The 15,890-nt window shown below is 48.2% G+C and overlaps 1 protein-coding gene across 1 annotated transcript; it reads left to right on the top strand.

The window, feature by feature from the left end:
- The first annotated feature begins 424 nt into the window (after window positions 1-424).
- On the top strand, window positions 425-2,296 carry kbtbd13b (kelch repeat and BTB domain containing 13b). The gene has a single exon (XM_067235205.1). The coding sequence runs from the start codon at window positions 463-465 to the stop codon at window positions 1,903-1,905; it is 1,443 nt and encodes a 480-aa protein (XP_067091306.1). The 5' UTR covers window positions 425-462; the 3' UTR covers window positions 1,906-2,296.
- The last annotated feature ends 13,594 nt before the right edge of the window (window positions 2,297-15,890 follow it).

Raw genomic sequence — 15,890 nt, 5'->3', positions numbered from 1 at the left:
GCGACAAATGCGGTTTGAAGGATAGTAGACCAACATAACTACAGTACAGTAACAGGGTGATAGCCGTGTACACAAATAAGCCTTGTTTTTGCCTTGGTGGAGTTATGGTTACTGCAGCGCCCATTGAACTTGATTTTAACAAAAGTAACACGTCAATCCCCCACAATAGCAATGCACTGAAAAAAAGATGTTTCTGTTCTGCTGTCTTTGTCGCACACTGTTTGTCCTGTTGACCTCTACATTCATGTCCGTCTCTTCTCTGGAGCTATGTATAGCTAGTTCTATTTTAATAGCTGTGAAAAGAATTGAACCTCCCTTCGAACTAGGCCAGCATGACAGCCTTCCAGTCCTGCGTACAGCCGCGCGAGATAAGTCTTTCTTTGTGTCCATCTCTCGTCCTTCAACCGAAAGCTTCTCTGAAAAACTCATTGAGTAACAGTAATTGAATGCGCGATAGCAGCCATGTACAGCAACGAGGCGATGGAATGGAGCAGCGGTGAAAGTTCTGGCCATGCGAAGGATTTGGTATCTGCGCTCACCCGACGTGAATCTGCCAAATTGAAAATAGTGGTGGGAGGTGCTTTTTTTAGCACGGACAAAACTCTGTTGGTTCAGTCCAGTGGCTACTTCCAAGCTCTGTTCCGGTCTGGGATGAGGGAGTGCAAACAGGAGGAGATCCACATCCAGGGCTTCGCCGCTCATGGCTTCCTGATCGCGCTGGCCGTTCTCCGAGACGAGAGGCCCATCCTGGACGGCGACGAAATCGTGGCGGCCATCGAATGCGCTGCCTTTCTGCAGCTGGCACCTCTCAGCAAGCATCTCGTCGACCTCATCGACTCGGACAACTGCTTGCTCATGTATCACACCGCCGCCACCTTTGGCCTCATGGACCTTTACCGGGCTGCGGCAGTCTTCATACGGAGCATGTACGCCGATCTGGAGGCCGAGGTCAGTAAACACCTACCTGTGGAGCTGGTCACATACGTGGAGTCCCTTGTCCCTCCTGTGTTCGTGGCCGTCGGGGCGCACCCCACCTGCAGCCTGGAGGAAACATCGCACGCGGCCACCAGGACCGTTTGCTACCTGGACGAAGGCGACAAGGACTGGAAGGTTCTCACAGCCCTGCCCCCAGGAGCCAGCACTTCGATGGCCGGGGTGACCGTCCTGGACAACAAGCTGTACATCGTGGGCGGCGTTCAGGGCGTCCGCAAGCACGCCGTGGATTCCTGCTTCTGCTACGACGCCGACACCAACAAGTGGAGTGTTCTCCCCGGTTTGAGGCAGCTGCGCTACGACTTCACCCTCGTGGGTCTGGACGGACGCCTGTACGCCATCGGCGGCGAGTACGAAGGAACCGTCATGTCGTCTGTGGAGAGCTACGACTTGGCGACGAGGACGTGGTCTTTCGTGGCGCATTTGCCGCGGCCTGTCTCCGGAGCAGCGTGCACCAAGACGATGAGCCGAATCTTCGTGTGTTTGTGGAAGCCCATGGAGACCACGGATATCTACGAGTACCTCCCGGGGAAGGATGAGTGGTTGCTTGTCACCACCCTGATACGGCACCAGAGTTATGGCCACTGTCTGGTGGGCCACCGGGACGATCTCTACGTCATGCGCAACGGGCCGTCGGCCGATTTTCTGAGGTGTATGATGGACTGCTATAACCTCACCACGGGCCAGTGGACAGCCCTGCCTGGGCACTTTGCCAACAGCAAAGGCTCCCTGTTCACAGCTGTGGTGAGAGGGGACTCTGTTTTCACGTTGAACAGGACCGTGACTCTGGAGTATGTTATTGAGGGGAAGACCTGGAAGCCCAGGAACCAGATGAAGGGTTTTCCAAGAAATGGATCTGTGTGGACGTTTTTCCTTCAGCTGCCCAGACGATCCTCGATGAACAATATCTAGGATAGACGTGACCAGTACCGAGACAACACGCAAATGTTGATTGGACGTGAAACCGGGTAAAAGAAATGGGGATGTGGGTCAAATCACAGGAAATGAGGGCACAATGAATTTGAATGAAATCAGAAAAATTTCAAAGCGGAGTAAGACTTTTTCTTTTTCATTTTTATGTGCTGTTCCTTGATGTGACAGTTCCTTGAAAGTGTGACTTTTGCTTCATGTCAAAAGCCCATCCTGTTGCCGGGTATGAAAGGTCATTACAGTAGAGCGTGCCAGATCCATGTGACAGACTGATTATATGAGAGTTGTACCTCTGCTGATGTGTGACATTTTCCATCACTGCGCTTAGAATTTTCCTCGAATGTGGTGTATGACGTTGAGGAATAAAGACTGCAAAAAGGTCAAAAGGTCACATCCCAGTGTTCTTTTCCAAAGCTGTTCTGTTATCTTTGACAACAGTTAGACGTCAACGATGCAAAAAGATCCGCTTTGAAATAACGTTTCAATTTAACCTAGGCCATCCATACTATTTGCTTTCCTTTTGAATGCAATGGATGTTCAGTGTGACAGACCACTCTTATCAGAGTTTATTAATAGTTATTAGGATTATTCATTTTTCACATTGGAGATTTTCCTCACGTTTTCTATGAAAGGAAATTTGTTAAATGTGTTATTTGGATTAGACAATGAAGTACACATTTATTCATCTATTTTTTTGACATGCTGCTAAACTGAAAAGGGCTTTGGATTGAGTCGAACATTGTAGCGTTGCTTCAATGTAAAATCCATGTTTTCAGTCACAAGTTCTAAAGAGAGGGAAAGTCTTCTGTCTGGGGAGGAGTGGGCCGGCCGTAGGAGTCATTTGATTGGAAAACATCATTAAACACTACAAGATGTGGTATTTTAAGACTCACTATGGGCTTGCTAGTCACATGTTAGCATTTAGGGACGGCAACTGTAGTTTCTGTGTTGGCGCTGTCTGCCTTTGTAAACCTGACTCCTTCAACTGCGTGTCAAGAAATCTACCATCCGTTTAGTTTTTGTTATTGTCGCAAAACCTGAGTTTAGACGGTCGGTTCATAAATGTGATCCCTCATAAAACACCCTTCAGTCAACCACGCCTGTAGCTTCACATGCTCCCACAACACAAAACAGCCTCTCTTTGACAGCCATGTCCACAACCTCTGTACACCACAGTTCATCTGAATGTGAGTCACTATTCGCCACAGCACAAAGCTTCTGTTTTAATGTACACAGTGGGCAGGAGCCATGGCTTCCTGTTGGCGCAGACTGAAGGCGAAAGGGGGGAGGAGCAGGGCGGAGTTTACAAGACGGAGCAAGGCACAGTGGGCGTCTGGGCACATGCCAGTGCAGCCAGCGATGCTAAATATGTCCGTTCTGACCCAAAATACACAGCGCCAATGCTAGGGTCAGGACAGGACAGGGTCTCAGTGCCAGAGCCCTCTGTCACCCCTCCCCCGTCTGCTGCTGTGGACGCCAGCGGAGAGAGGGCGTGCAGTGTGCTAACGTCTCGGCAAGACAGGAAGCCGAGCCAAAACTCTCGCTCTCTCCAGCGAGGCTCCACAAGTGCTCCACAGAGTAGAAAAGGGTCTGTTTGGGATGTTTTGTCTGCGTGTCACATGTCCTTTCCGTATTGTGTTTGCTGGACTTATGTCTACAAATAATGATTTCATCCATGCTTTTGTGATCTGGCAAACTGGGTGGGCCTCAGAGAGTATCGTGCCACGTGGAAGGATCCCATATTGGAGTGATCCATCACACTCGACACTGCACGTCCTTGGGTCCTGAGCAATACACAGGACGAATTTCGACTCCATACAGTACCTGGTTTTGAGAGAATCGAGTCGCAAACACAAACACACACACACTCTTACACACAGTGTGTCTTTTAAGTTAGATTATTGATATTTAGGCTACTTTCCCATAAAATTAAATAAATGGTTGTATTTACAGCAAACTAGTGTATTATAGCCTATTGTCTCATAGTCTCTTAGTTTTAGTTTACTATTTGTGTGTTTTATGTTTCTCTTTGCCTCAGTCTTCCTAATATGACAGTTGGCATCAGTCCTTTGAATACATTTAGTCATTTAGCAGACGCTCATGTTATGTATCTCAGAATAGATACATAACATGACACTACTTTCTCCTTTACGGTTACACAACCCCAAACCACAATGGCACCTCTCATAGGGAATCTTTTGTTTTTGACCCATCCTCCATTATTCAAATACCGTGTGGCCGAGTTCAGTCAAGGTCAAAGTACAGAGGACTGAGACTGCATGCTCCATAGCACTATCCGAGGCCAACGCTGCCTGAAGGCAGGCTGCCATCACAATGTGTCCACCACGGTCCGCAGATGGCAGCCGGTTTCCTCCGCCTCGAGACACAGATAATCCTGCATCTCTCTGCCGCCTCCGATCCACACGCAAACGCCTCCACTAACTTGGAGTGACATCAGGGCAGGAATCCTTCGGTTGCTATAGGGGTTGGGGTGGGGGGGGGATGTGGTGGTGGTGGTGGGGGGGGAATAAACTACTGCAGTCCGTCTAAATGAAAAGGAAAAAGAGATAAGGTTGAAAACATACTGGAGTGTATTGTTTTTGTTTGAAGGAAACAGAGTTACGTCAGATCAAGCACCTTCAGCTGCCAAAAGTCTGCCAAGTAGATGGGGAAGTGCTTCATCATGTAGGCTACAGTATGTTTGCATAGGCTGTATGGTGTAGCCTTTCTTTTTATTGATTCATCCAAAGTAGCTGTTGACAACAAGGCAATTTTCGAGCTCATTTTCAAAGTGGTTAGATGAATTCTCTATAAATATCTTTATTTTCCTCCCGTGAGGCCACGGTGTATTTTTAAACAGAACTTAGATCAATGGTTTCTTGGTAACTAACTGACTTGTGTCCTGACGCTCAAGTATTTGGACACTTCCTCTCTTTCAATGCGTTTTTGGAAGGAAGAAGAAGGAGACACCGCTGAATCCTCTTGTTTCCGGTCGATGCCGGCTAAAGAAGAGAGGAAGAAAGAGACAAAAGTGTCACCGGATGCCGCGTCAAACAGAGTTAATTATATCAGCAAGCAGTTATAATTATCCTCAGTTTGATGGAACTTCTACAGTAATAGAAGTCGACAGTCACTGATTGTTTGGAATGTGTGGCCAGTGACCAACACAGCCCCACGAAACGAAAGCCGCTGTCATTCTATAGTCGCTCAGATCACGGCACTTGGTTCGATTAATAAAGGAGCTAACGGAAGGGAGTCAAACGCTGTTAGTGTGAGACGATATCATATCACTTTCATACCACCACAACCATCATCCAGGAAGATGAATCAGACTGCAAACACCTTGGAGGATCGTTCATTTCTCACGTCAAACTCGGAATGTTATTTTAGATCATAATGAATCAAAACTTCTTGATTGACACTTTTGAAATGTAAAATCGTTATCATGGACCATATTACAATCATCTCTACATCTGTCTGCTTTGTAGCCCATGGGCAGCAATAACACTTGTGTTTGGTCATGGCATCCACTACCAAGGTGTAGTAAATGAGTGGTGATGGGTGAGCAGGAAGTAAGCCGTGACAGAGTGTGACACGATGAATGCTGACACATCAGCCCGCAGGCTAACAGGAAGCAGTGTTGGTGGCAAGAGGTCAGAGTACACGCTCCCAACAGGGGAACATGTCAATATCCGTGGAAACAAAAATGGGGAAAATTGACACCATGGATATCTTTGAATCGTAGCAACTTGTTGTTCGTACAGACATGTCGAGATCTATTACATACTGTCGGTAGCGTCTTGTACCCGCTATACGGAGAGGACGAGGAAGGGGGGGGACGTGTTGAGCGTAGCCTAAGTACAGGCCGTATGATTCCGAAGCTGGGCGTTTGAGGAGGAGGGGATGTGCTTGTGTGTGTGATGTGCTTACATATGTATGTGTTCCGGGGGAAATGTGTGTGTGTGTGTGGGTGGGGGGGGGGTGCATATGCAGGACACCAGTCCAGTTCCAGTCCAGCTGCAGCAGACGACAAAACAAAACAAACAGCCTTTACCACGATGGTGGAAAAACAGGAAAATGGAGTCCTGGTTTGTTACTCTTCACTTGTGTCTGGGTCCCTCTGAGCACAACTGTGATTTCAGGGGCCGACCTCATAACAGGAACGTAAGGGGGAAGTGGAGTGTATTGTTAGTAGAGATTGTTTTGCTAGTTCACAGGGTTTGCAGCTTAGGCTCTTGTTTTTCCAGAACAATGACTTTTGTAGCAGCCAGATGCCACCTCATTGTTTACACCAGCGGATACAACTTCACATCTGAAAACAGTCAAATCAAAATTGAATACTTGGGAGACAAAAAAGCATTTTTGCCGTTTTTCGTTCTATGTTATGTCTGGTTGTTCGCTGTCATTTAGGGTCACCAAGGCATTGTGGGTCCAAGTTTTCTGTCTGTGTTTACATGGGAGGGACAGAAAGGGATGGCAGGAGCGATGTGTGTTATCGTCCAACTAGCAGCAGCAGCATAAGCCAGAGGAGGAATTAGGTCATTCTAAATAAAGCCTTGCATACTTACACACGCACACACAAACTCACCCACACACACAGGGACAGGGTCACGCTAGCTGTGATGTCACGACTCGTGGTTTCTTTGACCCCAGGGTCAGCTTGCCCTGACCCTGCTGTGACAGCAGACACTCAGTCACATGACACCTGCGTTGACCTCCGCTGGTGAACCGTGATGTTTTCCATAGTATGCACCAGAGATTTGGACAAATTGTAAACACTATCTAAGCCCTGTTTACAACTTTCTATACTGGGGTATTCTCTTCCCAGATAATGGAATCCGGCATGTAATTCAGTTTGCTCTGTGGTAAAACTGCTTAGTTGTTGACCTTGTTCGTATTGCACAGGGCAAAATTAATTGCCAGAGTGTGTAACTCCAAAACGACTACATGTTCTCTCAGTATGATGCTGAACATAATGCACTTTAAACCTAATATTCACTATGAACCTGGATTGCCTTCTCGCATACATACATGGGATATTTTGACCCAAACAAATGTATTCAAAAGGAAAGATTTGTCCGCAAATCTAGGATTATTTTCAGGACTGTATGAACTGCATGTAGGATCCGCCTCCAGCAAGTGGAAGGAACCTAGCTGGACATCCTCCCCAGTTTCCCAGAAGGTGAGGAAGTTGTCTTGCTTGTTGACCTCTGTTGACCGTATTGCTTGTTGACATCCTCTCCTGCGGATCTAGGAAGGAAACAGCTCGCTGCTTCCTCCGTTCTACAGTTGATGCCCAAATATGGTCTTTCCCTCAAACGTTTACCCCCCCATCAGTAAATACAATGGTGTATTCATTTATCAGATGCTTTTGTCCAAAGTGACTTAAAGGGAAGGATTTCATCTTGAGACCTTTTGATCTGCAGTCAAATGCACACTGAACTGTACCTATCTTAAACCCCTTTACAGAAACGTGTCGAAAACAGCCTGTCGCTAAGTTAAAACCAGTGTATCCGTTCCAGAAGAGCTGTAAAACAGAACGTTTAGTGCTCGATAAGCAATCCTCATCTTCCGTCCTCTCTTTAGATTGTAGATTTCACCGTCCACAAAGTCTCCTCATCCCTCATTTATAATCCAGCAACAGGAGGGTGTTTTGGTCGCACACATTTGAGTGGCAAGATGTAAAATACAATCCATACACCACCCAGGGGCGTGTTCAATATCAATTGAGCGGTGTTTGCGGAAAAAACTATTTAACTGAAGATTATAGTCTTGGAGAGTTAGCTGTAGTTAAGATTACACCTCCCATTTCCTGCCTTGAGTGAGTCGTCCCCCCCCCCCCCCCACACACACACACACACACAGTTATAATATCCTAAAGAGCAGGAGTAATGGGAATCCTCTAGTGGGTATCAAGGGTCAATCTTGCAAGGTAGGACACCACTTCACGCCCAGACCCCTCACAGAGAAAATAACACAAAACTGTCTGTAAAAGGAATTGGACTGGAGACAAAGGAAACTCTATCTAAATCTCCACAGGCCTCTTTTCCTCACATTTCAAAGGGGGAAGTTGCTTTTCTTTCACGGCTTCAGAGATATCAAGAGGAATCAATGGCCTAAAGGGCAATTTGATTTCCTTCATTCATGTTCCCCTTGGCATGCAGGGTTTAACGAATGTACCATGGATTACATCTTTTAGTCATAATTCATTATCTTTTGTTGCGTCATGGCAGTGATCACTTGTGTTGCATATTTAACACTTACGTTAATGTCTAAATGTGTTTTCCACAATATCAATACTGATCTAAATCGTGTCTTTGGATACACCATCTAACTGCCATTACAGTAACATGCCCCAAGTCCATGACTCGAATTAAATGGGTTTCCCAAGTGCAAAAGCAAGTGGGGTACTTCTTAAGACCTTTCACTGCTGGCATTAGTAGTATTAGGGATTCCGGTCCAAACCGGTCCAAACCAGTCATCTAAATAGGCTTTATCGGGAAATCTGAAGACGTCTAACGGGCTGTGTTGCTTTGAAATGGCTAAAACGGGAATGAAGCCATCCATAGATTTATGTTTAATACACCCCATTAAAAAAGAGATACATTAGCGAACGATTCAGGCACTTGCAGTCGACTGAAGCACAAATCACTGAGTTCCCATTGTGTCTGATGAATCCCGTCTATTAGCATCTCAAACCCGCTGGTGTTAAAATAGTTTTATGTGAGACCGTCTCTCTCCCTCACCTCAATCCTCGGCAATCGCCTCACTTACTGTGTCACCTCAACATTTCTCATATAAGTTCTTGTCACGGTCGGTGCAAATGAATTAAGTGCTTCTTCCTCCCATCCTCCCCCTTCATATTTATTAACGTTGCCTCTTTTCACGCTCGGTCAAGTGTGTGGAAGAGGTGTTGGTTGTATACCTCTCTCTCCCTCTCCTTTTCTCCTCCTTCCCGTCTTTGTGCAAGGGGACTTATCAGCAGAGACCATTTCATAATCTCCCACAAGTCATGTAATGAGATTAGTGCCCGTGTGTGCCACATGTCGGTGGCTCCTTCACACACTGGCGATTCTGCGAGGCCTCAGATGGAGGAGTGGGATGGTGGAGAAGCAGCCATTCAAGGGGGAGAGTATTTCAGGTTGCCGTACGCAGGGAGCTGTACGTGTGTGGGTGTGTGTAGGCTGTGTGTCTGCTTGTGTCACGAGTGTGAGTTTGTGTGATAGTGTCTGCGTGTGTGTTTGTGTGTGTGTCTGCAGCATGAGATGCAGTCCAGTGAGGACAGCACCAACAATACATTTCAGCCAAAGCGTTTCTATGTCAGTCGAACTTCCCCAGATACCCACGGTATGGCAGGCCGTTCAGACATGGCGTCAAGGAATCACAAAGAAAAGTGTTCTTTCCCCATTGCCAACAGCCTATCATTCGCTTTTCAGAGCGGAAGGAACAACACCGAGTTCCTTCCTGTTGCTAAGAAAAAAGTTGTGACTTTTCACCTTTGTTGTGCCACCGTCCAAACAACAGGGACTGCATCACCAGGCCTTGCCTCACAAGTCTTTGAGAACCTCTCATTGCCTGCGATAAACAGCCATTGATTTTCTAGGACCAGGTCAACAGAGAGAGTGTGGCTGTCAGAGTGGACGTTGACAAACAGAACTCTCTTATCTCAAGTGTTCTCTTGTGTCATCTGTGTTGCACCTGCACATCCAGCCAGCAGCCTGTACTTGCAATGTTGATGTTGAAGAATGTGGGATTCATATTTTATTTTGCGATTGCCTCCCTAAAACCACATATCCCAGGTCAGATGTTATTTTCATCCATTTCTCCATGTTTAAAATCCCGTCTGGGACATCTGATCCCAAATCTGCGGTGTTTCCTTGTTAATCCCACGAGCTGGTGGAAGCAGTAGAATATTACAACACGTTCCTCTGTGTGGGTGTGGTCGCCAGGCAGACCTGTCATAACTTATGAGACCTCAAATAAGCCAACTTGGCCCTTGGAGCCGTTTTCTCCTTCCCAGACGGACCTAAACACAGACATATTTGTTGATATTTTACAGTAAGTGGTCTATCTCTGTCTGCGTCGGCTGTCTGGCTCTGTGGTCGAGAAAGTGGGACACTGCAGCGCTAGTGTGTGGCACTGTGACAGTGATTTAGTGCCGTGAACCCTTTTACCCGTCTGTGCCACAGCCAGTCATTGATCTACATCCTCAAGACAGACCTGTAAATCTGTCATTGTTGACCAGGCGAAAGATTTACTCCTTAGCGCCGTGCAGACACAGCATCGTAAGTCTCTCTTGTAAAGGTAGGATCCCATGCAATGTGAGGGAAAAAAAGGTGTTTCTGTGTGTGTGTGTGTGAGGGGGGGGTGTATGTGTGCATGCATGTGTGTGTATATGTATGAGCTGGTGTATGTGCGTGTCCGTGAGCGTGTCTGTGTGTGTGTGTGTGTGTGTGTGTTCTACTGCCTCTATTCTACTGCATGTGTCGTTCTTCAGCCTGCTAGATGGGAGTTGGCGCTCCGCTTTGTCAAGCAAGACTCCCCCGAGTTGATTAATTCTGACGAAAACTGGTGTGATCCGGATCGGAGAACTCGAAGCTAATATAGTGTCGTCCCTGTCCAAGTTTGTCCAACTGTACCCCCATTCTTTTTTCAAGAAAGAGTGGTGTTTTTCAAGGGAGAGTGAAGACAGCGGTCAGTGTTTCTAACTCTCCTCTTTGTGCTGGGATGCAGCTGTGGCGCTACTAGGACCGCGCCAGGCTGCGACTTACTCAGAACGAACCCCCCCCTCCACCCCCCACCACCACCACCATCTCTCCGCTCCAACACCGCCGCCGCACTCATCAACCCCTCGCTGCCCTTCGGTAGGCCGCTTGCATACTCTCACACTCGGACCTCCCTCCCTCCCCACACACACGCACACACATCTCCTCAGCCCCCCCCCCAAAACACCACCTCTTCCTCTCCCACCCCCCCCTATAGAATGAGCTCACGCCGGAAACTCGTCTTTCTTCCCTCAGAGAAAGAAAGAAAGGAGCTCTTTTGTCTGGGCAAACAGTGGCTCCCTCACAATCAGCTGGGACTTTTTCTCACCCAGTTGGAGAGTGGAGGAGAAAAAGGGGAGGGAGGGAGAGAAAGAGTGAGAGAGAGAGAGAGAGAGAGAGAGGGATATAGAGAGGGGGAGTGAGACAGTGCCAGAGAGAGAGACAGAAAGGAAAAGAGACTGTGCCAGAGAGAGACGAGAAAGGAGACCTAGGGAGAGGGAGGGAGAGAAAGAGAGAGAGAGAGAGAGAGAGAGAGGAAGAGAGAGAGAGGAGGTGAAAGTGCAGAAGAGGGGAGACTGAGGGCACAATTTGCCTCCAGAGTTCCAGAAATGCCTCAGACCTTCCAGCTACAACCAAAACAAAGAGTCCACAGAGGTAGCAGCTCCATGACCTCAACACCCCCTCGCACCCTGCCCCTCTCTCCGCCCCACTCTCCCTCTATCCCCCTCTCCGTCCCTCTCTCTCCCGCTTAGGGAGAAGTGGAGCCCCTTTTTCAAGCCTGCCGTTTTCACACGGTGTGTTTTCTTTTTGCCCCCCCCCCAAAAAAAAAAAAAAAAAGATCAAATCCCCACCAACGGAGCCCAGGCGCAAAACCACCGCCGTGGAGCCAAGATGTCTAGCGAGCGCCTCCGGAGGAACAAGAGGCGATTCTCGCTCGGCAGGTCCTGGCGGGTGCAGAAATAAGACCCCCATCCATCAAGAGCGTCCCCCAAGTCTTGAGTCTTTTTCCCCTCCTCTCTGCTTCAACACAAGGACGTGTGTTGTTCACAATTGGCCCCTTGTCAACAATGTACAAAGAGTTCACTTTCAGCTGGGTCCTAAATGGTCGTCTCTTTTTTAGGAAGAAAAAGCGGTCCCTTATAACAAGTTATGTGAGGTAATAGAAAATCGGGCCCTGTTAAACAAATGTAGCAGTAATATGACATGCAGGCAGTTGTGTTTTGTGTGCGTCTGAGCCAGTGGTGTTGTAGGGGACGACTGTCATGGCTGTCAAAGAGCTGCTGTCTTCTCAGTGGCGCTTGAAAGGGGATCGTCTTTCCCAGCGCAACGCGGACATGCCGTTGAAGGGCTCTCTCATTTCTCCCTCAGGACTTCTCCATCCTGCGACGGCTGAATGTCTTTGACGTCGGCCACCTCTGCACATGTCGTCGGGACCCTTTGAACCGGCATCATGGGGCAATCCTCCTTGAAGCCGAAAATGTGGCGCTTACTTCAGATTTAGTCACAAAGCAACCACCAGCCTAACCCACTGAAAGACACACAGACTCTATCACCGATTTGCAGTTTTTTCAATTACTTTCACATATGACAATACACAGCTACAGATTGGCTTTTAAAGAGTGTTGCAACTTAAGCAAGTCCTTATTACTTTGGTGTAATTCGGGTTTCCCATGTTTTATTAAGACTTTGATGTGAAGCTGATCCCATCAATCAAACCTGCGTCATACACTATGAAGTTGTTTTTGGTAGCGCTGTAGACTTGAGTGAATTGCACAGCAAACAGTATTGAATGCTACTTTGTGCTTGCAGGAGTGCACAGCCAACAAGACTAACAATAGTGCTCTTTCTTTTACAAGATAATAACATTGATGTTCACACTAATGACCCCACACAGTAAGCTGTTGTTCAGAGACACATCTGATATTCTACTGGTACATGTACGGTTCTTCTCCTCCATGAAGTGGTTTCAACTCCAAGCGAACAATGACACATTTCTAGTTTTACAATTCCCAAATATCAACCTAATCCTTGTTCTTGACTGCTTCACTGAATGGAAATAAGTGTGGTTAAGTGGTGCAAGCTTGTAGACAAGCCTCACCCCCTCCCACAAACAGTCACATACACACACACAGTTTGTTTAACTATCCTCGTGGGGACCAACAATTCACTCCCTTCCAAAATTGTGTTATCCCGAACCCCTAAACCTAACGTCAACCAGTAATGTAATTCTTGCATGAAAACCAATTCTAACCCCTAAACTCCTCAGCAATAGAAATATAGAAGAAGTCTTTGCTTGGTTAACGGTGTGATACTGACACTGTCTACGTGACTGCATCCTATGACATCACAAGCTTGTTCAGCAGCGTTTTCGTGTCCACACATGCACACACATCGCAGGAAATCCTCATCAGCCTTCACATGCAGAGTATAAAGCAAACCCAGTTGAGGGTTCAACCCTAGGAGACGGAGTTCAAAACACAGGAAGAATCATGTCCAGTATATTTATGTGGATGAGGCGATTCAAACAACAAGTGTAGTTCTTGAGAGATAAAAACAGAGCTGTCTAAGTGTAGTGCAGGTGAGTTTTTGTGTGTGTTTTGGTTCCAGTGGCAAAAAAGCTTTCGTGGGCTTCTGTCAATTCAGTCACTATTCTAAGCAGTATTTTCATGTGTCAGAATGGTATTAAATCAGCTTTGCCTCTGGGTCATTGTCTTAAACCTTGGCACCATTCTCCAATCACAAAACACAAACTGTAGGACATTCCAACCAGAGTTACTGAGCAAGGCTTACAGAACAGTACTGCTCTTTTCCCCCTTAAAAACGGATTACAAACCAAACAACACTTCTGTTAAATCCCTAGATCCAGTCAGCAGGAATGTCAATGTTCCACTCATGTTCCGCGTTCATCTTAAGAAATGAAAAGAAGTTCTTCATCATGACTTTCATTTGAATTTTGACCAATTGATTTACACTCCTTGCATGCCAGGGAAAGACATGTTCTACATTTTTATCTGGGTAAAAAAATGTAATTCTGCAGCTTTAATCAAATGACACCTCTCACACAATGCAGTGTCCTCTCTGAAGCCACACCTTTAACACTAGTGTCCTGGCAGACATCCAGGAGTTCATTTCAGGCTCCCAGATTACTACAGTAGTCTAGTGGCTTTGCTAAACGACCTATTTCTGCAACTTCTGACGCTGTGCAGACGAGCGGTCCCGGCAGGAGATTCTCAGCCCCACCCTCCCTGACAGGATGCTGAAGTGACTGAACCACACTGACGCCTCTCCTTTCCTCTCTCTTTCTGCTCCCTCCCTCCCTCCCTGCCTCCATGGTCCCTCCCTGCCTCCCTGCACCCTCCCTGCCTCCCTGCCCACTCCATCTCTGTGGTGAGCCGGAGAGATTATTTTTGTTACAAGGCTGAATATCACGAGCCCGACCACTCCGAATGTTGCTAAACTGAAACACAGCGCTCTCTCTCCCCGCTCTGTGTCTCTCTCTGTCTCTCTCTCTCTCTCCCTCCCGCTTTTGATCTCTCCCTCACTCCATTCCCAATTTAGCCTCTCCCTTCTCACCATCCCTTCCCCTCGTGCGTGCGTTTCTGTGCGAGTGAACGTGTGTATCGGCGCCATCGAGGGACGTGTGTGTCCTGCGTGTGTGTGCGTGGATGTAGCTGCGTGCAGAATCTTGCGCGTGTGTGCCCTGCGTGTTCAGGTGTGTGTCAGTACGCAGGCTTCTGTGTGCGCGTACGTATGCAGAATTGAGTGTGAGAGAGCGTGTGTGTGTGTGTCTGCATGTGTGTGTGTGTGTGTGTGTTTGAGCTGTGCCTCGAATTTGGAGCGTGAGCTGGAGCCAGCGTGTCCCCAGTTCACCTGCCTGCTGCCATGCTACAGAAGCAACTGTAGACTCCCTCTTAAAGGAACAGGCACCCTCAGCCGGAACACACCCTCGCGCTCAGACAGAAGCCACGCACACACGATCAGAAGACACACACACACCCAGCACACTCCGCGCTCATTTCTGCAAATCTCCTACTCTTTTTCGAACGAGACTTATCCTGCTGATGTCGCAGCGTTGGAGTCGGGTGGCCCTGCGTCACGGTGCGAGTGCCCCGCCCATGTGTCTCGGCGCGTGGTGTGTGTGCCCACGCGGGTCAACGCGGTGCGTCTGTGTTTCGTGCGCCGTCGGTGCGTGTGGTGCGCGTGCGTGAGGCCATCTGAGCCGGGTTGGGACGGCTGAGGTTTGCCGTTCATGCTTGCATAACAACACACGCCGTCTGTGTGCCACACCAGTGGGTGGGTGTCCTCCTCCCTGGGACGTGTGTGGGAAGAATGAAAAGCAGGGATGAAGTCCCTCTCCTTTCTCTCTCTCTCTCTCTCTCTCTCTCTCTCTCTCTCTCTCTCTCTCTCTCTCTCTCTCTCTCTCTCTCTCTCTCTCTCTCTCTCTCTCTCTCTCTCTCTTTTCCTTTTCTCGCCATTTTCCCTCGTTCGCCCGTCTCCCCTCCGTGGCGCCCGTCCTTCTCTTCCCACCCTCCTTGCCGTCCCCCCCCTCTCCCCGTTCTCCTTTTGTCTTCCTCTCCCCCTTTTCTTTCCCTCGTCTTCCTTCATCCTCCCCTCCCTCTTTTTTCCCTGCCCTGCAGGGCTCACGAGGGGCTTGTGGGCTGCAGAGGAAGCGCAGTGCAACCCTGGCAGAAAGAGATGGTGTAGGGGGGAGGAGGAGAAAGGGGGAGGGTGACAGGGAGTGGAGCAGGGGGAGAGAGAGAGAGAGAGGGTGACTGAGAGAGAAAGAGAGTGACAGAGGGGTGTGTATAGAGACAGAGAGAGAGAGAGAGAGAGAGAGAGAGAGAGAGAGAGAGAGAGAGAGAGAGAGCGTGCGCAGGGGAGAGGAATATTCACAGAGCGCCAGTGTGGCTCTGAGGGGAGCTGCGTTCTCCATCACGACAACGAACCCCCTGACCCGAATGCTGAGCGAGACACGCCCTGCCCCTGATGCTACTACTGACGCAGAGCCCCCTGTGGCCCCCTGCTGGACACACATGGTAGCGCACCTCCTTCAATGTCCTACACGTCTTAATCCCAGATCACTGGACACTGACCTATACAGACACACACTTCATTCTATTGTGTATTTTGGTGTCATTCTTTTGTGTGTGAATCTTTCAAAGGTTTGTGTTGACTTAAAGTTGATGTGTTTCTCACAGGCCT

This window comes from Osmerus mordax, chromosome 4, assembly GCF_038355195.1.
Source record: "Osmerus mordax isolate fOsmMor3 chromosome 4, fOsmMor3.pri, whole genome shotgun sequence".
NCBI classification, from domain to species: Eukaryota; Metazoa; Chordata; class Actinopteri; order Osmeriformes; family Osmeridae; genus Osmerus; species Osmerus mordax.
The sequence above is the reverse complement of the archived record's forward strand: the minus strand, read 5'-3'. Positions and strand labels throughout refer to the sequence as shown.

What these genes read in the sequence shown, in the direction of transcription:
- kbtbd13b (XM_067235205.1), top strand. Translation starts at nt 463, where the DNA reads ATGTACAGCAACGAGGCGATGGAATGGAGCAGCGGTGAAAGTTCTGGC.